Source organism: Hippocampus zosterae, chromosome 8, assembly GCF_025434085.1.
Source record: "Hippocampus zosterae strain Florida chromosome 8, ASM2543408v3, whole genome shotgun sequence".
NCBI classification, from domain to species: Eukaryota; Metazoa; Chordata; class Actinopteri; order Syngnathiformes; family Syngnathidae; genus Hippocampus; species Hippocampus zosterae.
The window spans coordinates 15,091,682-15,114,961 of record NC_067458.1 but is presented as its reverse complement, the minus strand read 5'-3'; the positions used below and the strand labels follow the sequence as shown (position 1 = coordinate 15,114,961).

The 23,280-nt window shown below is 40.6% G+C and overlaps 2 protein-coding genes across 10 annotated transcripts in view; both read right to left on the bottom strand.

Annotated features, from left to right (window-relative positions):
* The window catches only part of LOC127605853 (fizzy-related protein homolog), a 106,097-nt gene extending 89,899 nt beyond the window's left edge, over positions 1–16,198 (bottom strand). The window contains exons 1-14 of one of the 6 annotated variants that reach the window (XM_052073677.1): positions 16,061–16,188; positions 15,076–15,163; positions 14,865–14,975; positions 14,437–14,500; positions 13,891–14,021; positions 13,693–13,775; positions 13,413–13,596; positions 13,179–13,244; positions 12,992–13,094; positions 12,145–12,329; positions 11,430–11,663; positions 9,330–9,434; positions 9,136–9,228; positions 8,590–9,059 (exon numbers count right to left, since the gene is read on the bottom strand). In XM_052073677.1, the coding sequence (XP_051929637.1) occupies positions 9,018–9,059; positions 9,136–9,228; positions 9,330–9,434; positions 11,430–11,663; positions 12,145–12,329; positions 12,992–13,094; positions 13,179–13,244; positions 13,413–13,596; positions 13,693–13,775; positions 13,891–14,021; positions 14,437–14,500; positions 14,865–14,975; positions 15,076–15,163; positions 16,061–16,137 (1,566 nt within the window). In that variant the 5' untranslated portion in view covers positions 16,138–16,188 and the 3' untranslated portion in view covers positions 8,590–9,017. Of the gene's footprint in view, positions 1–8,589; positions 9,060–9,135; positions 9,229–9,329; positions 9,435–11,429; positions 11,664–12,144; positions 12,330–12,991; positions 13,095–13,178; positions 13,245–13,412; positions 13,597–13,692; positions 13,776–13,890; positions 14,022–14,436; positions 14,501–14,864; positions 14,976–15,075; positions 15,164–15,973 lie in introns of those variants that run through there. The other 5 variants (XM_052073678.1, XM_052073676.1, XM_052073673.1 and 2 more) reach the window with 5 other exon arrangements.
* haus5 (HAUS augmin-like complex, subunit 5) lies at positions 127–7,985 on the bottom strand. Of its 4 annotated transcripts, none has more exons than XM_052073665.1 (20): positions 7,725–7,985; positions 7,526–7,627; positions 7,380–7,442; positions 7,202–7,234; positions 6,677–6,701; positions 6,466–6,598; positions 6,206–6,365; positions 6,002–6,098; positions 5,418–5,503; positions 5,248–5,302; positions 5,035–5,162; positions 4,866–4,944; positions 3,687–3,841; positions 3,425–3,587; positions 3,271–3,351; positions 3,040–3,185; positions 2,391–2,487; positions 1,986–2,124; positions 1,743–1,875; positions 127–1,225 (listed from the first exon to the last, which is right to left on the bottom strand). In XM_052073665.1, exons 2-20 carry the CDS (start codon positions 7,621–7,623, stop codon positions 1,129–1,131), a joined length of 1,968 nt encoding a protein of 655 aa, XP_051929625.1. In that variant the 5' UTR covers positions 7,624–7,627; positions 7,725–7,985; the 3' UTR covers positions 127–1,128. The 4 variants fall into 4 exon arrangements, with proteins under 4 accessions (XP_051929625.1, XP_051929626.1, XP_051929624.1 ...); XM_052073666.1 differs by having other exon boundaries at positions 7,526–7,624; positions 7,729–7,985; XM_052073664.1 differs by having other exon boundaries at positions 7,526–7,624; positions 7,725–7,984.
* Positions 16,199–23,280: the final 7,082 nt, after the last annotated feature.

Below are 23,280 nucleotides of genomic sequence, written 5' to 3'. Positions count from 1 at the left end.
TCACTAAACTACACCGACCAGGGCTTACAATCAACAGCAAGGATAAACTTCGCATCGTATGCGCAAATAACACAGGGTTGCAAGCGTTCATCAGAACAGCATGACAATTCTGGAAAGACAAGGGCAAACGATCAACGTATATTTATTAGCACAACAGAGACAGAACAACCGACGATGAAACATCTAATGTCAGAATTACGACCTCTTGTGCACTTTTTTAAAACAACTCTGTCAACCACTTTAAAATGCTATCTTCAGCAGGGGTGTTCAAACTTTCCTTTATTTGAAGGAAACAGAAAAACGGAAGGATGCAAGGGCCCTTTGGAAATTCTTTGAAATATATTAAACCACTTAAACAATAAATTACTTATGGTTTATATATGTTCTGGTTATTTTGAAAAACTGCAACTTAACAGCTTTCTGTTATAAGTGATAAGGCACAGAGTGTAGGATTTTTTCCCAAATTTTGGATGACTTCGACCATGCATCTCATTACACTAGATCCACCCCTGCACTATACAGCAACAGAATACATCTCCACACTCAGAACTAAAACTGGAGTCGGCTCACCATTTTTTAAACAGTAGCTTGAGGATCATTAATGTACATAAGGTCGCTGATGGTGTCGTGGTTCACTCGCTTAACTTGTGAGCAGGCAGCGTGAGATCAGATCACACTCAATGACGGGGGATGTAGGTGTGAATGGCTGTTCGTCTCTCTATGTGCGGTGTACTCCACCTTCTGCCTGAAGTCAGCTGAGCTCAAGTGGCCCTGTTCAGAATAAGTGGTGTTGAAAATGGATGGATGGATGCATAATGTTCATAAGTCAGACCAGGACACAGAGCACAAAGAGGAAGAAACAATTTTTGCTTCTAAAATTGAATCTTTGTTTGAAACTGTGCTTTGAAGAGAAATTGTTTAATTTTAATCCTAAATTGTCATTTTTATATATCTACAAATGCTATACAGCGTCCTCTCTTCTCACTCTTCAAATTTCCAATCTTTTTTTTTTTTTAACTAGCCTTGTGGGCCATGTCAAATGTAATTTTTAGGATGTGTTGCAGACAGCTGAAAAGTGGATGGCAGATCTGCAAATGGCCCCCAGGCCGTCGCTTCGACACAGCTAATCTAGGCTTTGGCTAGATTCCACCTCTCTCGCCACTGTTGAAAAGTCAATCCTCTCTTTTGGACATCAGGTAGGACATGCTGGGCTGGCTGATCCCACCTACAGGTGTGAACCCACACAAAGACACAAACAAAGAAGTTAAAGGAATGCAGCAAACAGACAACATGACAACATACGACAATGCAAAGAAATGGTTTATATGACTGTGGTTCATCCATTCATTTTAATCTCCAATCAAACATTGCTTCAATCCATTGTGAATTAAGTTAGAGCCTAAGACATTAAATCAATTGGAATGTTTTTCATGTTGGCTCATGAAACATTTTTTCTTCAGTCTGCTATATATTCATCCACTGAACTTTAAAGCAATTTCAGAAAATACAAAGTCAAATGTGTTACCAGAGAGATGCTGGATATGCAATGCTGTTGAAGAGGGGTCACCAAAATGTAAGTAACCCACAAGAACCAGATGAGTAGCCCAAAACGTTCGGAATGCATCAATACTAAAAAGCAGCTCTCAGTTTCAACTATGTTGGTGACCCCAGCAGTTGAAAGGCGTAATGGCTGAAGCTAAGCTCTCCGGAGTATTCAGTCGATGTCTAGCAATGTGTCTCACCAGTCAGAAATGGCCATTTGAACCGTCTCTCCATAAGAAAGACCTTCGGCACATTTTTGGGTAAGAATTCTGGCCCTTGGCACCAAAGACTTCAAAAGTTTTTTATCTTCCTCTTTGACTCTGGACAGCAAGGCTTCAAAATACAAGATGAAAACAAATAATTACAATGCAATTCAAAATAATTTTTTAAAAAACAAAATGTCTACATTTTCCGTGTCCCAAAAAATGCTTTATTTTAATTACCGTTCTGATCGGATGCAAGTAGATGCGCCGCCTCCTCCTCGGACTTCCGCAGGGTGGTAGAGTGCAGTTGTAGTAATTGAGAGAGAAAACGCCTCTCGAGCTGGTCGCAGTACGCCTGGGCACACAACTCTTCTGGAGCCTTGATTAAAAATGATGAAATGGAATTACAGAAACACTGTAAAAACTGCACACAGAATAGCGGCGCGGGGTTGGGGGTTGTACTTGTTCATGTTAAAGTCTGCCTCGATCTGAACAGAACAATCAAAACACAAAACCACAAGTTTTGATTTTTGAGTCAGACTGTCAACCGCTGACTCATGAATCCAAATTACAGAACGCTGTGCTCCGTAGAACAAAAAGTTGGTCACGCTTTGGTCACAACAGATGGAAGTCTTATGCACTCACCCTGTAGAGAGGGAACACCATGTTCTGACACAGGCTGCTGAAAGTCGGCGACTGCAAGCGATGGATGGACAGCCACAATGACGGAATTCTCTGGATTCTGAAGCGGTAAAAATACAGTAAAGAGTTTGACTGTTTTGGATTCAGAAGTTCTCACCACTTCATCATCATGTCAGAAGTTGGCTTGTAAATGATGAAGTTGAATTCTAGATGATGCTTGACTTGAGTGACCAACTCCGCATTAAAGAGTTCAGCACATTTGCCTCACATTTCGGAGCTACAGGATTTGTGATCTCCGTTTGGGCTTTCGTGTGAGGAGTGGCGAGGATTTTCTCACACTTGCCAAAAACAGGCATGTTAGGTTACCTGAAGATTTTAAACTGCCCATCCATGTGAATGTGAGTGGGAATGGTTGTTCTACCCCCTGCCAAGGACAAGCACTATAGAAAAATGGATGGATGATGCTTCAGCTCATACCGGTAATATGGAGTCACTTTCTGATGATATTTTTGTGCCCAAACAAGCTTGAGGAGGAAAATTTGCGCAATTCTCGCACACACATCAGTGTCATATAAATATTGCAGGTGCGCGACACGGTATTCATGGTCGTCGTCATGTAAACGTCATCAAATACCGAACAACAAGATTTTACCCATCAACGGTCCTCCGATCCAGAGCTTGAAGCGAAATGTTGCCCATCTGTCTAACTTCCTTTGAGATAGAGTTCCTTATACTGTTGGCAGCAGCGGTGACATCTTGGCACTGGGGCAACAACTTGCTCTTCAAAAAGTCCTGTAGCTAAAACGAGGACAGTGAGATTGATCACTGATGATTAGTCAATTTTGAACATTTTGAAATGTGGCATCAAAGAGGGAGAAGATACCTCCTCATGCATCCGGATCAATTCAGTCTTAGCTGACGAATTTCCTTTAATCAGACTTGTAATCTGTTCCTGTCTTTGGACCTGTCCAGACGCAGCAACACGAGTTGAATGATATCCAAAAGGGAAAATCTTAACATTCTCCACCAAGCCTCACCACTTGTTGTCTGAAGTCCACAATGGTCTGCCGCTGGCTGCGAAGTTTGCGGAGCGACTCCTGTTGGCCTCTGGCATCCTGGTCCACCTGGATGCACCACTCTCGAATATGATCCCTGACTGCAGCCTTCATTACACACTGAAGCTCCAAATCCAAAACTGACCTACACACAACAGGAAATCAACAATAAATTAACTTGATTAAACAATCTCCACCTTGGCTTTTGTGCTGGTATGACGAGAATTCTGCGCAGTGGACTTACAGTGCCAATGCGTCATTTTTGCGGTCATCAACAAGGCTCGACACCTTCTGTTCAGCCTGTTGCCTGCAAGCCAAGAGCTGGATGTGGAGTTGCTGTACTCTGGAGTGAGTCTGCGATAATTCATCAAAACGCTCCTTTACTTCTTGCCTTGCAGCCTGCAATCATATAAATAGCACTTACTCTATGCATCGCAAAATATGAAGATGGTGGTACATGGACATAAGAGTTGAAACTTGTTTCTTGACCATGGTCTTCAACTCAAACACTTTTAGCTCAAATCATCTTTTCCCATTGAAGTGAATAGAAATGCAATTAATCCACTCCGGCTGCCGAATAATAACAACAACAACAAAAAAATGGCAATATCCATCTATCTATAGATGATATGTTTTTCACAACCCCATTTTGTTCAGTGTGGATGTCGGCGCTGTTGGACTGTCGGCGTTGGTGCGGCTGGATGGATGGCTGCTGAAGTTGAGGAGAGAGGAGCGTTGGCGCAGAGCGCCGATGCGTATTTGGAACCGAGAGTCGCCGCTTGGAATTGAAACGGATTTCCATGGGGTAGGAGAAGTGAGCCGATCTCTTTTTTCCTCAATGGATGCTACAGCTTCTTGTTGACTGTGAAACTTAGCTTGTAGCCGACCGATGTGTGCACATTTTGAGCATGACGTCTCTGATCCACTGGTTAAAGGACACTTTGATGCTCTCCTCTTTCATCTCAAACTGCTTCAAACAACAAAGCATGTGATGGAAAAGTGGTTAGGACTGCACGACTGTCTGTGTTTTATGTTATGTGTTGTGTTTATTATTTTACTCTATGTTAACTGTTTTGTTAAGCGCTTTGTTACAGCTACCGCTGTTGTGAAAGCGCCATATAAATCAGCATGTATTGTATTGTATATGTCTGTGAGTATTGTTGCATTCTGTCAAAGGTTTTTCAAAGGTTTATAAACACCAACATTCATGCAAATTGGTCACTCTCTGCCAAATTGCTGCTTATTTTGAAGTTTGCTATAACCATTGCATGAGCGCTTGTAATGACATTTTTTGTAGGCATAAAATAAATTGACACATTCACAAAATTGGCCAAGCGACAGCTCATATCTTACACGCTTGTAAGTCAAGTCACTCATAAGTCGGGTTAAGGCTGTTATTATTATTCGTGTTTATAAGAACAACCTGTAATAGGGCCTCAGGCGGCAAGTCGTCATCGTCTTCTGCCGATATGTCGAGGAGAAGATTGCTTTCATAACGGAACCTATCATAAAAACAGAAAATAATTAGCCACAACAGAAAACGCTTTCAAATAAACTCAAATACTTTAACGTGAACTTATTGCTTTGCCTACCCAAGAGCTTTCACATCCTGAGTGACATCCAGAGAGGAGACTTTCGCATCCAGTGCCTTCTGCTCTTCGGAAGCCAAATGTTGCAAAGCAGCGAGGATGTGTTTTGGTGGGTAAACATCCATCAGGTTCTACACAATTAAAAAAAAAATCAGTAATTTAATTTGGCTTCATGCTAACACATGGCAACTTAACGTATAGTACTAAAATACCAACCACAACACCATTTAACCAGTACTGAAACACAGCAGACCTTTGCCCACCAGTCATACTGCAACGAGATAAAAAAAAAAAAAAAAAAAAAAAAAAAAAAAAAATCAACCAAGTCGTGAATAACAGTTGAAAATACTTTTTTTTCAATGAGCAATATAAGTTGAGGCTCCTACCGTCCAAAGTCTGCCGTTTTCAATTCACTCTCTTGTAAAGACTGATAAAAATGGACTCTGTCGTTACACAGTTTTCTCACTTGACGCTAATGAAAAACATGATGTCATTAGTTGATACATTGCGAAGCTGAAGTACACACATATATCCAATTAAATGGAATACTAGAAAAACACTTAAATAAATCAAAACCATTAAAAGACGGAATGTTATTTATCCCATGTCCCTTTCACAAACTTGGTTCTGGACCTAAGGTCATGGATCAATTTTTTTGTGGATCAGCAACATACGGGGAAAATATTTTATTGATCAGTAAACAAGGCATGTTATTTCTAAGTAACTGGATGTTTGATTTATGTTTGTAGTACTTGATTAATTTTTAATCGTAGGTAAAAATAAGATAAGATCTTAAGATCTAAGCACTATCTTTATAAAGGTAGGTTTTTGTGAAACATCGTTTGCATTTGATCTAACCGTGTCCCAAAAGGAGTCCAGTGTGTTCATCTAATTGTCTTGTAATGTTATTTTGTATTTGTCTGTGCTAAATAAAAGTAAAACTAATAATGAATTATTTAGAGGTTCTGACCAGGACTTGTGCTTCCACTGGAGATTTGAAGAGCAGTGCGTCAACATCACAGTTGCTGGGAAGCTGATTCTCAAACAGCACCTCAACCTCTGCTTTCCTGCAATGTAGAACATTGAAAGTTTAAAAAAACAAACAAACAAAACTGATGGATCACACGAGTGAGTGCACATGGTGACACTTTTCTCAAGATTATTTCTGCCTTACCTGGCCATCTGCTCCAGATCCTGACAGTAGCCATTGATCTCTTGAATGTCACTTGACAGCATCTTGCGACCTGACACGCAGCTCTGCTTGAAGGCCTGGAGAAAGATATTCCTTTCCTGACTGTCCTCCACCTGAGCCCAGGTAGAACTGATGGACCGCTCTATGGAAGAAGGGGTTTGGGGGGGACATCCAGAATGGGAAGTTTAAGGTCTTCACATACAGAAACACTTTGATGGTGTTGTAACTTATAATGTAATGACCTCGCGTGACCAGTTGTTCCTCAGTTGCTCTGATCTCAGAGTCCAGATGACCAATCTCACTTTTGAGTTGCTCAATCTTGCTCTGAAGCTCGCTCTTTTTAGCAGCCACGCTCTGGCCCTCACGTTGCTTCGCCTGCGCCCACAAAACAGCATGGAAATGAACATCTAGGATGCTCCTGAGGAGACGACAGCAAAACTTATCGTGACCTACCTCATTGTCTTGAAGCATTTTGTACCTTTTTGAAGTTGTCAAAGAGTACAACTCAAGAACACAACACAACACAACAGCAATGTATGTATAATTCTTTTGACGGAAATTGGAAAACTGAAAATAAAATTAAATACAGAAAAAGTCAACATGACTCAATAAGAAAACTACAAAGCAAAGCTCATGCGGTATACAATTACAGTGACTGAGTGGTTACTTCATCGGAAGCCGAGTTTCAGTCATGTTGCAACAAAAATAAAAGACAATTAGACATTGGAAAGAGGCTAGCCTGCTTCCTGACTATTGTCGAAGTGCCTTTGAGCAAGGCAGTGAATCCTGCACCGAAGTTTAACTTGCAGGTATGCAAGTAGTATGTGCCAAAATACACAATAGAGCGTAAATGGCATCTTCAGGGATTTTTATGAGTTATTCAAAAACATGTCCAAAAGTTGTCTCACGGGGGAACAAACAAGTTACCTGGTTATTAAAGGGACACTGTCAAGCAATTATTCAGAGACAAAAGGATACCAGTGAAGATTGCCTCGCCTGAGCTTCACAGTTCTAGAAAAAATAAAACATGAATTAGATCAGTTGTGAACTATGGAAGCGTATTGCTGCCATAATATGTAACATGCTAACACTTCACATCTCACATTATCATGTGAACCATGTCATGTTACCTGAACTTGACATTTTTAAGACAAACCTTTGTTGAAAAACGTGATTGATGATATACTTCCAAATGGACCTTCCTCTCCCAGCACAAAGTCTGCAAAGTAACAAGCGGTAAACGGTGATGTGTTCAAATCTGCTGTGACAATATGCGATTGTCAAGAAAATACTGACACTGACGTTTTTAAGTAGGAGTCCGGCGGCAGACTCTCTGGGGGGAAATTGAACTCCTCCGTCGCCCAAAGTTTCAAATCCTGCACAAGATGTTTGTCCGCCATCCTGCTTGACATCGAGCTGGCTGGAAACATAAGCTAACTACCGACTAGCAATTCGTAGTCACTGATTGGAATGAACTGATTGACTCTGTGTTGGTACTTACGTACTTCGCGGTGAACACAATACACACGAGAAAGCGGATTATTTATTGAAAGAATTATTTTTAAAATTGAAGAATTCGCTGAACTTCGAACTTCCCGCCCATTCAATATTACAGCTACTTATGGTAACAACAGGTCACATGACAAAGCCACGCCCATGCTTTTTTCCCCCCAGCTCCCAACAACTTTATTTAACAAATACAATTCCGTTTAACAAAAAGAGAATTCCATTTTACGTTTTTATTACATTACATTTTACGTTGCGGATGAGGGTAAAAAATGTCAAAATATATTTAGAAAAAACATTTAACGCAACACAAGCAGAAATATTCGAAATTGCTTTTTTGTTTCATAGAACGAATGGCGTCCTTCCCGGAAACTTACATTTACCGGTAAGTACTGTATATGGAATTGTGAAATCATAATACATTAGATTAAATAGATTAATTCACACCCATCCTGCTGCAACAAACCTTGCTTGGCTTGAGAACCATCCATCAGTCAACTTCATTGACAACTTCTGATTGAATTAGTTTATTTCACTTTTATTGAGAAAAATTTATGTCGTGTGTAAAAAAATATTATGAAACACTCTTGTTCTCAACATGTCCTTGGGCCACATACGCCAACCATATCATATTTATAATGCAATATTTGTTGCCTTAATGTATCATTTTCTGTACCAGAAAATTTGTTCATGAAAATTTTTTATTTGATTGTATTTTCTTTAAATTAATTAACCTAATTAAAAAGCTAACAACCTTGCAAATCTTGAGAATTCTTCTAGAATTCAGATTTTGATTGGATTTCATTAACATGCAGCCCTAAAAAGCCCAATCAGACTAAAACAACAAGTATGCCAGATACTTAAAATTAAATATATTTTATTCATTGACTACAAGGAATGAACTATGTAGTAATGTTGTAAATGCACAGCATTAGATAAACTGAACCCAGACTTCAGGATTTTGGTAAACAAACATTAATGCTCAAATTGCAGAACCCGAGGTAAGTAATAATGTTAAGCAATGTCATAATTCAAGTGCGTTAAATAAAGCAGACTTGTGTTTACAAAATCAAAAGGTCCCCTCTTTGATTCCAATGGTGAAGATGTTTTCACAATTCAAGTACACAGCAACACAACACCCTCATACATTTTGAAAATAAAATCCAAAGCCTTTCATTATGATACATGGCCTTCTGCTGAACTACTTCCACAAAACCTATCGTGCATGAATAACGTGTTAAGCTGCAGCAACGTCGCAGTGATAATTATGTTTTGTTGTTGTTCAATGTCACCGAATCCTGGTAAACAGATTAAGTACTGACACAGATTCCTGAAAGAAAGGGAACAATAAATAAGCGAATGATCTGGCAGATGTTAAGACGGTCTGTGACAGAAGCTTCACCAACCTTTGTGGATCTTGTTTTACTGAATACATTCCAAAAGCGAAGCGTCTCATCTCCAGCTCCTGTTACAATCGCTTCACCGTCCGGGGACATAGCCTAATGTTTAACAAAAAAAGTTACCAATAAACTTTGATAAGACACCAAGTGATGTGGATGACATCAAGAGTCAAACTAAGAACTGAAAAAAAAGAGCTCACAAGGTAGAGGACTCTGTAGGAGTGCCCTGTGAGTTTGGCCACTTGAGTGAGTGATGGATATTTCCACACCAAGATCTGGTTTTGAGAGTAGCCGTGAGTGCTCACCTGTGGGCAAACACACACACACACACACGCACGCGCACGCAAAAGGAATTAGAATTGCAAATGTGCTTTCAATGCCAACACTGAAAATCTGATGAGCTCCAATGCTGCAATGTAGTATACAGTATTGGCTTTATTTTTCCCAAAATCGCAAGATGTCTATTAAAAACACAGCCATAACTCTTCATCATTAGAAGAAATGGTCAAGTGTTGAATATTCCCCCAAACTAACACTCCATTCACTATAACACAAAGATCAACTTTACCGGCATACTGCATGCATGAAGCGCCAAAACGTGCTTTGTGTGTGAGATGATGTCAGTGATACACTTAGAACTCTAAACTGACCTCCTGTAGCTACGTATGAAAGCATATTACATATGCATTTTGTTACTTATTTCATGACCATATTTAACAATTGAAACAACTCGAACAGCAATAGTGCTTAGCGCCTCTTAGTTCACATTTTCTTCATTTGTATTCTGGACCTAGATAATGCCTGCAGCAATGAAGGAAAGACACTTTGGTCTCTTCTTGTGGCGGCGACTGGGCCTCATCATAAATGCCTTGCATTCTATGTAGCACTTAACCCTGAAGTGTTTGCCAAAGGTTTGTTGTGTTGCCACAACTCACGACGGCTCTTTGTGGCGCTAAATATGACTCCGCTTGCGCTCTCCCATTGTGTTTACAGACTGCCACTCAGTGACTGACTAACTGAACAGCCTGCTGCTGCGCTTACAGATTACCGACTTCACAAACTCGTTCCCATTCATCGATCCATCAATCAATTATCCGAGCTGCTTATTCTCTCGAGGGTCGCGGGCGTGCAGCAGCCTATCCAAACAGTCTTACGGCAGTCGGCGAGGTAGACCTTGAATTGGTTGCCGGGCAATCACAGGTCACACACACCGAGAACCACCATTCACAATCACACTTAGAGACAATTGAGAGTGATCAATGAACCCGCCGTGCCAGTTTTTGGAATGTGAGAGGAAATTGGGATCATCCAGAGAAAACCCACGCAGGCACGGGGAGAACATGCAAACTCCAAACAAGGAAGGTCCGTCGCCCGGAACAGAATCCTGGACCTCTGTACTGTGAGGCGGTTGGGCTCACTGGTTGTCCACCATGCCGCCTCAAACTCATTCCCAATTACCACACGTCATTTCAGCAATGTCTCAATAATTTAGTTACTTTCCACTGTGTTCTTGCTAATCATATAAATTACCTTTAATAATTTAAAAGTGGAGTTTACAGTTAATGAGCTTGGTAAACGGTCTTTCTCTTGTGTGGCGTTTTCTACCTTTCGTACTCATTTATCGACTGATGACGCTGCTCCTGGACACTTCGACATGGTCACAATGGGCGGGGGTCGAACCAACAACTTCACGGTTGGGAGACAACGGCTCTAGCAATGAGTCATGCCACCACCAGTTTAAAATAAAATAAAACACTTTGTCGCATATGTGAAAACTGTCTGAATGGCCTGAGAATAGGATCAAAATGATCTTTAGAAAAATCCTTTGCGGGATCCAAATTTTAAATGTCACCAACTGAAAACATTCGAACTGCTCCTAAGTCTTTTCCAATAGTGTGCTGAAAGGACCCTCTCCAAAATGGGATGAAACATCTCAAGCGGCATGCATCTCAATTGCTTTAAAAAACACTTGTCATCACTTTTCTCCCCCCTTACAGTGCTCCTCTAAACAGTATACATACTTCAAAGACCTAATTCGAGCACCTAAAGGGAAATTCTGACATTACACACCCATTCGAATATGCAGGTAAACCTGGCTTTCCTGAATTGGTACAAAACTTTTGCTGGACCCCAAAAGTAAAATTCGACATAGGCGGTCAATCATTTTTATTGCATCACTTATTTCCCCTTGAACTATTCAGTCATATGGTTATTCTAAATAAACATTGCAATTTCAAGAACTTTATATAATTTTGATTTCATTTCAAACAAAGAAAAAGAAAATCTCCAGGGTCACTTACTAATTCATTTGTGTGCTTGGACCAAGCCAGGTTGCAGACCTGTGAGCCTGTGTCCACACACTGCAGAGGCTGCGATGTCAGCGTATTCCAGAAGCGAATGCAGCGGTCGGCCGTGCCGCCTCCAGAGGCCAGCAGGCCATGCTGGTGTGGTGACCAGGCGATGGCCTTCACCGCAGCCAGATGATTTGTGTAAGCTTGCACAGGGCTCAGTGAGGAGTGATTCCAAACCAGCAACTGAAATTAAGTCGAAATGCTTTCAATGAAAGAAATATATGACAGAGATAGAGACTATGCACCACTGGATGTTTTCTTATGGCAATGCAATAATGATCATACATGTGAACTTTAGGTCTCAAAGGCCCCATTTATTAAAATGTAATCCTTGGCTCATCCGTCACCTCTTGGTGGAAATCGATCTGGTAATTGCAGATGATGCAACCTGTACGTGTCCTAGTATGTCATTTTAGTCAGTCAAAATGACTGCTGGGAAAATTGAATTAAAACAACATAATAGGTGATGGATGAGTTACAAATCACATTGCAGTACCTACCAACTACAACTCAAATCTTTTATCTACTGACTAGATAAAAGATTTTCTCAAGCAGATGACAAATGTGATTGCTCTACTGTGTGACAACATTTGTACACTATAAATAAACCATAATTTGTCCAAACTGCAGGAGCAAATAAAATCCTTGAAATGTGACTACACACCTTATTGTCATTGCCGCCAGAAGCGAGCAGCTGATTGTCAGTGCTCCACTTCAAGCCGCACACTTCCTGCCTATGGCCATGAAGCCGTCGCTCCGACTGAAGCGGAGGAGTTCGAATGTCCCTCTGAAGAATCATTCGATCGCGGCTGCCCGAGGAAAGTTGATCAGCATTCCAAGCTAGCGCTCCTGAGCACAGAAACAAAGTCGGTGATTGAAACATCTTAGCAACTATCCATTGAGTCACTATCGCGGGATATAGAGCACAGGGTTAAAGTGACACATTCACAATTTTTTTTTTGCCTATTGCATATGTGGATGAAAATCCAATACAATTGGATCACTGCCGCTGTCTGTGCAGCATAATTTAGATTAAATATACCAAGTCTCTTAACATCATCGTCATAATTGTTGATGAATACACATCGACGTCTGCCCACACAACACAAATAAAAATACCCGCTGTAAATCTACACTACAGTGAAAACATTTCAATGTGGTCTAAATATGGCTAATTAAATAAGTAAAAGAATTCCCGACAGTGGCAAGAGTCAATAGTGGAAGAGTCAACTCAGGCCGAATGGTATGTAACTGTAAAGTATCATTCAAGTACGATTGGTTACTTCCATGTTACTGACACTTAGTGCCTGCACATGCAGGTTGCTTTATGTGTTCTGTCAATGTGAGTGAGCACAGATATATCGATACCGTATGTCACTTGAAGGGTCATGTAAATACACAGTCAAAAAAAATCAGCCGGGCATCGTATCGAAATTGGGCACATGGACCTGAAGTGAAAATCCAACCTTAAAATACTGCTGATCATTTCATTTTACTGCAAATATTCTGACCGACTCTGGCTGAGTGTCCTTCCAGGGTGGAGAGTTTCTTTCCGCCGCCAGCATCCCAGATCTGAACGTAGCCCTTCTGAGTCCCCACCGCTACCAGGTTGCCCTAAACATATGAAGAATCCTTTCAGCAAAGCAGACCTAACTCAGCAACTTTCCTACAACCATCGGGGTAGATATTCGCACTTACCCTCTCAGACCATCCGACTGATGTGACCGAGTCCCCCTCCACGGATAGATCACACAGCCTTGTTACCTAAGGAAAAAACAATTCCAAAGATGAGAATACATTTGAAACAGTCACTCAAAGAACCAGTGCTAATGATAATGATCCTGAATTAAATACAGTTACAGTAGCTCAAATGTTTGTTTGAACTGAACTATTGTCAGGCATCTGTTCGCGTTAATTGAGTGGCAGGTGTACCTGACTGGTACAGGCACTCCACAAGTAAACGCATGTTCCCAGGCCGACGCTGAGCACATTAAGAGACGACCAGTCCACCAAATTAAGGTAAAAGTCATCCTGCAGCTCCGGTGCATCCAAGACTTTGAAGGGGATCTTAGGAATCTTTCTGGTTGGCTTTCTAGGTGATCGCAGCAGTTTCTGACTGCAAAGAGAGTCCGAAATTTTGCATAACCTTCGGACAACAATTTGAAATTTTACATTTTCAACAAATAAGAGAGTACGAAACAAAGCATTCTACCTTTTGTTGCTGACAGGTGATAATGAGTATGGAGAGAGGTTAGTGTCGCTGGCTGGTGATCCTCTTTTGAGCTCAAGTGTGTACTGCAAAGAAATCACAGGAGAAAAACTCAAAGCTTCTCTTTTAGTGCATTTGTGTTTGCAGCAGCTACGGTTTATTCAAGTGTTCACATTTTTTTTCCATTTGAAATATTCATACAGTGAAGAGTCTCCGCTTTTCAGGTGTCAAGAGCAGCAAATGACTGTCTTCCGTCTGAGGGTCCTGGATCCTCTCTATCCCTGCCCCCAGAAGCTCATTTTTCAGCAGAGCAGTGTATGTCAAACCATCTGCTGAATGCGCACACAATTAGAACTTGATATGAACACAAATCAACAGCCAGCTACTGTATGTTAGCTAAAATCTTAAAAAAAGAAAAACAGGCACAATCACAACAATATCATAGAAAATAAGGATTGTGTGCACATAGCAGTGGTTCTGGGTTGGAATTTCAGCTGGGATAGGCTTTTAAAGGATTATACCATCGGTTCACCACCTTTATGTTTATGGCGTGCAGTTATCATATGACAATTTGATACTGAGTATGTGTCTATGTTCATTATTTTATAAGTGAGAATTAATTACGAATGGAAACAAATCACAAGGTCAGACATATTGGAATGGATTGTATTCGACCTTGGAGGTTCCAATGTAATCTATAATGGAGGCTTGGAATTGCTTGCTATAGAGGATGAATGTCATATTCACCTTTAACAATATCAGTAGATGGTTCCTTGGCTTTCTTGGTTTGATTTGCTGACTTCTCATTTTCCTATTTGAAAACCAGAGAGACACTCATCAACATTACAAGTTGCTGAAAATCAGACAATAGCCCCATAAACTGAAAATCTTTTTTTTCTGTATTGGCACGATACATCATGAGACATATACTCTTCAAGATGCATTGAGGTCACTGTGTATGGACACCCTATATGCACTCCATATTTGAACAACACTTCAAAATGGCAGACTCACTATATAGGGGACTATTATCATTTTGTGGATAGGGAGTGATTCCACACTCAGGTTCAGTGCTTCTTCCCAACTCGACAGGTTGATATCATGGAATTGTTAATTGCTCGGAGCTACAGCGTAATGAATATGTGTTCCCAAGAGCTTTTGAGGAGAGTACATACACTGAGCCTGTGGAAGTTGATATCCCATTTGGCGCCCACTCTAGTGGGAATAAACCTGTCTCCGAGCTTACTGGGAGACATTATTGGGGAAGCAGCAGGAGGTGCTGTGTTCTGCAAACACAACAAATAAATATGCAATGTAAATGTGTGAAAAGTGCAATAAATGTCACGGGATTAACTGTAAAGAAAAAATAAAGGAAAGGAATCTCACAGTAGGGCTCCTGTTGTCATTTTGATGGTTGATTTGGCGCAGAAGGCGGTATTCATATTGTGGATCCATTTTGAAGTTCAAGAGAGAACTAGGAAAGTTATATTAGTACATCATATGTTTTAATTAGTAAATTATATTGTATCAAAGGCTTACATGAAAAAATACAATTTAACATAATGAAAAAAAATTAAACAATCTCTCAAGCATATAGCCTGATCACAATGATTTTTGAATTTCAAAATTAGTCAAAAGTGATCAAATATATCTGTTATCATTGAAGCATTGCATGTAATGTAGAATTAAAAATTGCAAGACCTTTACAAATACTTTTGAGATCATTTTAGAAGATGACTCATAATTCCCCTTTGTCTGTTTAGACCACTTTTCAGAACTTTACTGTAAATTTAACTTGTACTGTAACGGTTAAAGTACCAGTGTCAAACCTCAGTCTTGCGGTTCTAATGCGATACCCTCCACATCATTTTAAGCAGTCTGAGAAAACCTGCCACAGTTTCTCTTTAACTTTGGTTCAAAAGTAGTCGAAAAAGGGTGAAAAAGCAAATGTACGGCAGACTTCTCAATGGCAAACATCATGGGTGGGTTTATTTATATATATATTTTAAACAGCGCAGCCTTCCCTGACTATTCAGAGTAGCCCAAGCAACAACAAATGGCATTACAATTTCACAGTATGACTGTTCTACTTCCCGAGAGAGAAACATTTTCATCTGTTGACGCTTTTTTTGGGGGGGGGGGCGCGATGAAAACAATACACTTCAACCTCAGCAACGACGTGATCAATACCCATTTTTAAATGCTTCTTTGCATCTACACTACAGTAGCTCGATATGGTACATGTACATGCAAGGACAACTGGAGCAAAATTAGGCAGGCTAACCATAGTTTACGTAGCGCGATTAGCGAATTGTGCAACCATTCTACGGCTTGTGAGAACGCCTAGTAGTCATTCTCCAATAGCACAAACCGAACGACAAACATTACCCTGGAAAATCCAGATGCGGGAGATACACAGTACAGAACTGTCAGTACTGTAGTGTACATGTCAACAAGTGAAGCGAGTTACGTGAAATTGCATTATGGGATAGCAACACGTGACGTAAACACGGCACGCGTCACTTCCAGGAACATTCACTGTTTAAACCCGAAAGATATTTCTCAATAATTCATTTGTTTTCGCTCCACGTCGTCGCTTGTATTCGCCGAACAAGCGAAACAATATTAAATAATATTTTACAGGTTATTGTCATATGCGTCGTGACATATATACAGGATATAGATGTTTTTTCCCAAAAGCTTAGTGTTGGCGAGGTCGTTCATAGCGTGTACAGCCCTTAGCCGCTCCATAGAGCCCCGCGACCACCAAAAGCCACTCTTAGTAGTCAAAAGATAAGACTAAGACAAACGAAACAAAAAGGTTTATATGAAGGTAAAGCATTTGCACATTTTTACATACTTGTAGTTTGAAGGCCGAAGTATTAATCTTTCTACAGTATTTGTTAATGAAACATTTTTGTTTCAAGCATGTAATGTCTCTTATTTACACATAGGTGGCGGTATAACCTAACCCTGTCGCCATTATGTGGTTTGCACTTCGGAGTGATGATAATAATAATAATAATACATTTTATTTATAGGCGCCTTTCAAGACACCCAAGGACACTTTACAATAACAAAAAACACAAAACAATACGGGTTGAGCAGCGGAAGCCAAAACGTGCCAGCGTTCACTCATCCCCCCACCCCCCCAAAAAAATAGATTGGGCAATCAAAAGTTGAATGAAGGAAATAAAGGGAGAGCAGAATGTAGCCGAGTGTAATGGAGTAAAAGGGTGTTTTATTTAAACTGCTGTGGCAACTTCAATTAATCCCAAAAGTTACTTTGTTAATTGTAACCGAGAAAATGCAATGTCTTACTGCGTCATTCCAGAACTGGAAGAGATTTTGGCTTCAAAATTCCTTTTAAAAAAAACTTCACTTTTCTGATTTTTTTTTGACATATTCATCAATAATAGGTCATAAATAGATTTTTTAAAATCAACAGCTTGATCAGCTCATTTTAAATCAATGGTATAATTTATATGACCTGATTTATTTGGTGTTCACAATACTTGTCACTAGCTGTCTTCGGGCAATTGGCGGGGGGACATCCTGAACTGGTTGACAGCCAATCGCAGGGCACGCATAGATGAAACAACATTCGCATTCACAATCACACCTAGGGACAATTTTGAGTGGTCCATTAATCTACCAGGCATGTCTTTGGAATGTGGAAGGAAACTGGCGTACCCGAAGAAAACCCACGCAGGCATGGGTATAACGTGCAAACTCCACACAGGAAGGCCGCAGCCGGAATCGAACCCTGCACCTCTGCACTATTATGATGATTATCATTAATATTATTATTTAAATTCGGTCTCAGGACAAGTAAATGTAATCATAATCTCCATGTTTTAGTATTTTGTGTGTGGGTTATTTAAAATTGGATGCGTGGGATAAAAAAAAGGTCCTATAATTCTTGAATGACCCGACTACCAAATTCTAGTACCCAGTCATACACTACTGTCACCGTACCTTCAGTGGTGGCAAGAGTAGTGATAATAATTGCAGAATGACCACCAGAAAGGGACCCAATGAACGATGCTATATGTTTTATGCTTATAGAAAATGCACACATTTCTACAAGTGGGAATGAGGGAATGATGCCCCTCCTCCTGTGTGTGTCTAACTCACAGACACACCCAGGCAACGCTGGCGCCAACCAGCACATCCACCCCTCTCAACTCCCTCATCACCCCCCCGCCCCCCAAAGCCCAAGTGACCTCTAATTATGTCATGCGAAAAAGCTGTGTCCCATTGAAAAGCTCTCTTAATCAAACCCAATTAATTCCGCTATTTTCCCTTATTATCCTTAGCGAGGAACGCGTCTTCCCAATAAGACTGTTAACTCCAGCCGCGGTCCTTTCAGATCTACTCGGGCACCGGAGTGAAATAATGGACCGCACAATTAATCAATTAGTAATTAGGGACTCTGTTGTTCTTGATGGACACAAGGACTGTTGTGCATTGCGGGGATTAGTTAGTGGCTGTCCTATTTACACTTTAGACAACAGGCTTTCCGTCTATTTGCCATCAACTTTACATTTAGACTGGAAACAGTGAAAACTGAATCAATATGGCCAACTGACAAGTTACAGGATGTCATTTAGCTGACAAGTTTTATCTGAAGCAAACTAAAACTTTCCGAACGTTAGTTTGACAAGAAAATGCAAACTCAAAACTTTATTCATGTTTTAATATTTTACATATGTGAAGTATGCCTTTACAAATATCTTCCGTTTTGATTGGCGCAGTCAGAGGAGTATCCAACAATTATTTTAGTTGTAGAATACGGTGTGCCTCTATAGCCTGGACATGATCAATCTTTTTTTCTACATTTTTCAATTGTAATATTAACAAATAGCAATTTCATTTTGTTCAATTGTGATCAGGTTTGCAAGATCCACGTGATGCAATAATCTTATGTGCTCCAACACAAGATCTCTAACAAAACATCTGCCATTACAATACTTACTCAGTTTTTATGGAGACATTTAGAAGTATCAATTTATCAATACGGTTATTATCGTGATTTTCATCCTGCAGTGGTTTACGTCATCGCAAACCACAATGATAAACATCGATAAATTCATACTTCATACTTCAGACTAAAAAAAAAAACAACAACAACAACAAAACTGATCATTAGCATAGGATTATTGTAAGGGCAGAACTGGTGATACAAATTGTAAATCATTTGATTATGCAGGTTTACCTAATGAAGTGCCCAGCGAGTGTATGTGTGACATATGTTAGCCGATAACCTTACAGACCTTATGTTGTTGCGTCCACGTGCGTCATCAAGGTCAAAAGAAATCTCCTCTGGCCACATCATCTGTGCCATTGTGTACTCTCGCAAAAGCTACTTTGTGTTGAAAAAGTCATTCGCTAATGGTCCAAGTCAGTCAAAGTCAGTTTGTGCATGGGAAGAGGCAATAAGCCGACAAATTGATTCTCCCGTCAGTGCCATTGTGCAGATGGGATTAGTTATTGTTTTGGAGGAGCAAGATGCCTGTGATTGATGTAACAGCAAACAAAGTAAGCAAGAGAGGCAAGAAAAAAAGTGCAGATTTTAAACCCTCACTACTATTCTTTTTTCCATACATACATTGATCTGGGTATGCCAATTTTGATCCGGTAAAAGTAAACACGCACAAAATCTGTCGATATCAAATTATGAATGACAGATCTTTTGAAAAATATAAATAGCCTCGCTGACGTTGATTAATCCTGAATGATTCAATGGAAAAGTAAAGTGTATTTTATTTGCTAAAGGTAAATGCTTTTGGAGGTGCTGACTGCAGAGCTTGTGCCTGTCAATGCAGGCTCTGACCTCTGTTTGACTTATGAGTCAATATAAGGACTTTGCGATGCCCTGCTCCCTTAAAAAAATAGTTGAGATTTTCTATTGAGCTTCATGTTCATTGTATTAAGTCAGTGGTTCTTAACCTTGTTAGAGGTGCCAAACCCAACCAGTTCATATGCACATTAACCGAACCCTTCATTAAGAAGAATATGACTTTTTACAAATTCAAGACATGAAAAATGCATTTATTAAAAACAGGAAAAAAGTAAATACAATTTCAAGACATAAGTATAATTTTTTTTTATTTTACGACATACTGTCACGTCAGTCACACGTTGACTACTGAGCGAACTAAATTTCCCTTAGCACTGATTGGATAAGCAATGTAATGTGATCATCTGCAGCCAGGGATGGCCAAGCGGGCGTGTCATAACTAATTGAAATGTTGAGTCGGGTGAGTCTTAACCTCCATGGCAGAGGCTCCATCAAACCCCTGAGACCGATTCACCGAACCCCAAGGGTTCGGTCGAACCCAGGTTAAGAACCACTGTATTATACAGCACATGGAATCAGCCCAAAATATGAGCTTGCTGACAGGGTGGTCATTTGAGTTAGCATCCATCCATCCATCCAAAAACATTATTCAGTTCGGTCCAAAACCTGACACTACCAAGCACACCCAATAAGAAAATATGAGATAAAATGAAGGAATCATATTCTAAGGGATTTGTCATTGTACTGGTATGAGTTTAAATTAAACCAAAAGTTGTATTTTTCTGAGTGACCCTGTGCAAACGTGAAACACAGACACTTATTGGGACTCTTTGATCTACACTCTTGAACACCGTCACTACTGTCTCATAAAAACAAAAAGTTTAAGGCATGTAAAGTTTGACCATTTCAAGATTCCCACCATTGTCCATACACGCACACCGGTAAATCCAAAATCCGTTTTAGTGGCCATGGATCAATTTTGACCCGGTTACAGCCTCAGTATTTTCCAAAACTCTTAATCGCATGCACAAAACAAATGTTTCAAATGTTTACATTTTTGTGTATTTGAGCAGCTTGGTCAGATTTGACCCGAGCAGTATGTAAGGGTTAATTTGGATGCAATTACTTTTGTGTTTTGTTGCTCTTTTCCCATGCTTTTCTTTGTGCCACTAGCTGTGGCTCAACGCATGCCTACCCCGGCCCCTGGCTGGGACCACGGCCCCGAGCGGGCCCCAACTGAGCAGTGCCAAGCTGTCCGAAGAGTCGGTGCCCGTTCAGGCCTGGCCCGGCCCGGTTTGGTTCGGCCTGGGTACTAATCCCCAGGGCTGTCAAAGGACCCCGCGCTGAACTCATCCTGCAACACAGGAAAACGCTCTAATTGGGGGATTTTCTCCATCATTAATTCCAATGAGCATCCCCCCCCCCCCCACTCACCCTCCAACACCACCATCCTCTCCACGCCTCCTCCATCTCTCCCACACTTTTCTGCTTCCTAATCTCCTGCTTGCTTCATGTTTCAATTTTTAATTATTTCCACTCTGACATCCTCACATTGTCTGCCTTTTTTTGTCTCAAGCTCAGATTGCTTTTAATCAGCTTTATGGCGGAATGTTTGTCCCTCTTGTTGACGGGTCCGAAAAATGCCTCTTCAGTGCTCACAGACACATTGACAAATGATGTTTATCAGCATTGCTTTAAGCTACAGATAAATATCTATATATCCATTTTCTGCACCGGTTATCCTCAAGGCCTGCAAAAGCAAATCAAGCATGCCAACTTCCATGATGCTTGCTAAAGTCTGAAACAAAATTTCAAATTATCATATCCAATCCATAACAATGTTTGAATGTGCAATGCCAGTGATATGCTCCCTAAATTGTCTTTTTTTTCCATGCACAAAATTAATTGCAACAGTATATTCATTTTGTTGCTTGGCTTCATTGCTTACAGTAAATATTTGTGGATGTTAGATTTCTTGCCTCATCAGATTTCAGCCTCTGTGTGTTTCCGAGTCAGTCTAACCGGCTCAGGGTCTTTAGAATCAATGGGACTGTTTCTTTAACAAATTGGATCTCAAATTCTCCTCCCAGGGCCGGCAAGCTGGCCTACAATAATGTCATCATTTTCTGTCCTCTGATTGGTTGGTTGGACGCAGCCAAGTTTGACAAGCAAAACACGTCTATTGCTATCTTACAGAGCACATGATGGAGCTTATTTCGATGTTTTTTGTCATGACATTAGATTAATATTGATTGTGAACTGCTCAAGATGGCGTACGTGGAACAGTTGCATGCTGTTCTATTGCGTCTTTGTATCGTATTGATGGCTTCTCTAACTGCCACGTCACGTGATAGCGGCGGTATTAAGACAAGTCCCCAAATGAAGGAAAATGTACCAAATGAACGTTGCAACTGAAAAGGGTGGTATTCCAAATAAAGTGGCTGAAATTCTTTTTTTGAAGTAGAGAAAAAAAATAAAACAAAATCAAGAATCAACCCTCACTGGAGAAATTCATTCCAGAACTTCTGTCCATCTTGTAGTTTGGGGAATAACGAGGAGCAAATGGTGGGGGGCCTTTACGGTTGTATCAGTTGGGATGTTTTTTCAACAGCCGCAGCTAATCAACACAACAACAAACCCCTGAAGTGTGACACAGCAGATGATATCTTTGGTTAGATGATAACAGAAACATGTAAACACTACCCTCTTACTGGATCCACGCGCCTACGCGCATATGGCCGTCCATCTGTCCAAGAAAGTGATGTTCGAAACGTCAACATGTGTTGCAGTGGCTCAGCCTACAGGCCTGGCTGCCTCACGGCCTGGCCGCTAGCTCGTTCGCTCCCTCGCTGGCTTGCTTGGGGGCAATTAGGAAGCCAGGTCCTGTGGTCAGAGGCCCCCCTGGGAAGCCCTGATTGATTGGAGTCTCATCTTCCTAACGGGCTGGCACCCTGCCATCCAACTATGGAGGATTGGGAGGGGTGGAAAAGATGAGAGAGAGAGAGAGAGAGAGGGAGAGAGAGAGAGAGAGAGAGAGCGAGAGAGAGGGAGAGAGAGGGGAGACACACACACAGAGGGAGTTGGAGCACAAGTGACAAGCCCAAGGAAAAAGAAAGAAAAATGTCTCTGCGCATGTATGTCAGATGATAACGATTATTCTCTTGTAATCTTGGATTGCTCTTTAGACTTACTGGGCCGAAAGGGGGAAAAAACTGTGGGAATGGGCACACGGGTCAACATGAAAGTGAGAAAGCGGTGACACATGTTCTATCAAACTATATTTATTTCCTGTAGATCTTTGTTCATGTCTTTCTAAAATATGCACCTCGATGTTCCAGACAAAAGGAAAGAAATGACTATCGCTATGACACATATTTCTATATTAAAAAAAAAAAAAGAAACCCTGTGCCATTAGAAAAACAAAACAAAAAAGCCATCTAGTGCAGTTTTGTCCATAAAACTTTGGCTTATTCGTGGTCCCAAATCACACACACGTAGGAAGCTCTATTTGTGCAAGGTAATCCTCATTTGTCCATAATTTCAGGTCCAATCAGATGTCTAAACAACAACAACCCGCAATACAAAAAAAAAACAAAACACACACACACACCACACAATGCAAAAATGAGCAGCTGATTGATAATCATCTTCCAACCATTCACTCTGTGTTTCGGCAAGCGTCTATACTTGAGTGACAATTGGACCCAAACTCAAAGAACAGATGGACGAGACCAATATAGTGTCACTAATGATCATAGCAGTCCAAATCAATGCTTCCCCTCCTTTGA

What these genes read in the sequence shown, in the direction of transcription:
- haus5 (XM_052073662.1), bottom strand. Translation starts at nt 7,635, where the DNA reads ATGTCAAGCAGGATGGCGGACAAACATCTTGTGCAGGATTTGAAACTT. An exon ending in AGGCGAGGCAATCTTCACTG is followed by an intron (nt 6,702 to 7,201) that starts GTATCCTTTTGT and finishes AACTTCAAAAAG; the next exon opens with GTACAAAATGCTTCAAGACA. An exon ending in TGATCCGGATGCATGAGGAG is followed by an intron (nt 3,186 to 3,270) that starts GTATCTTCTCCC and finishes TCCTCGTTTTAG; the next exon opens with CTACAGGACTTTTTGAAGAG.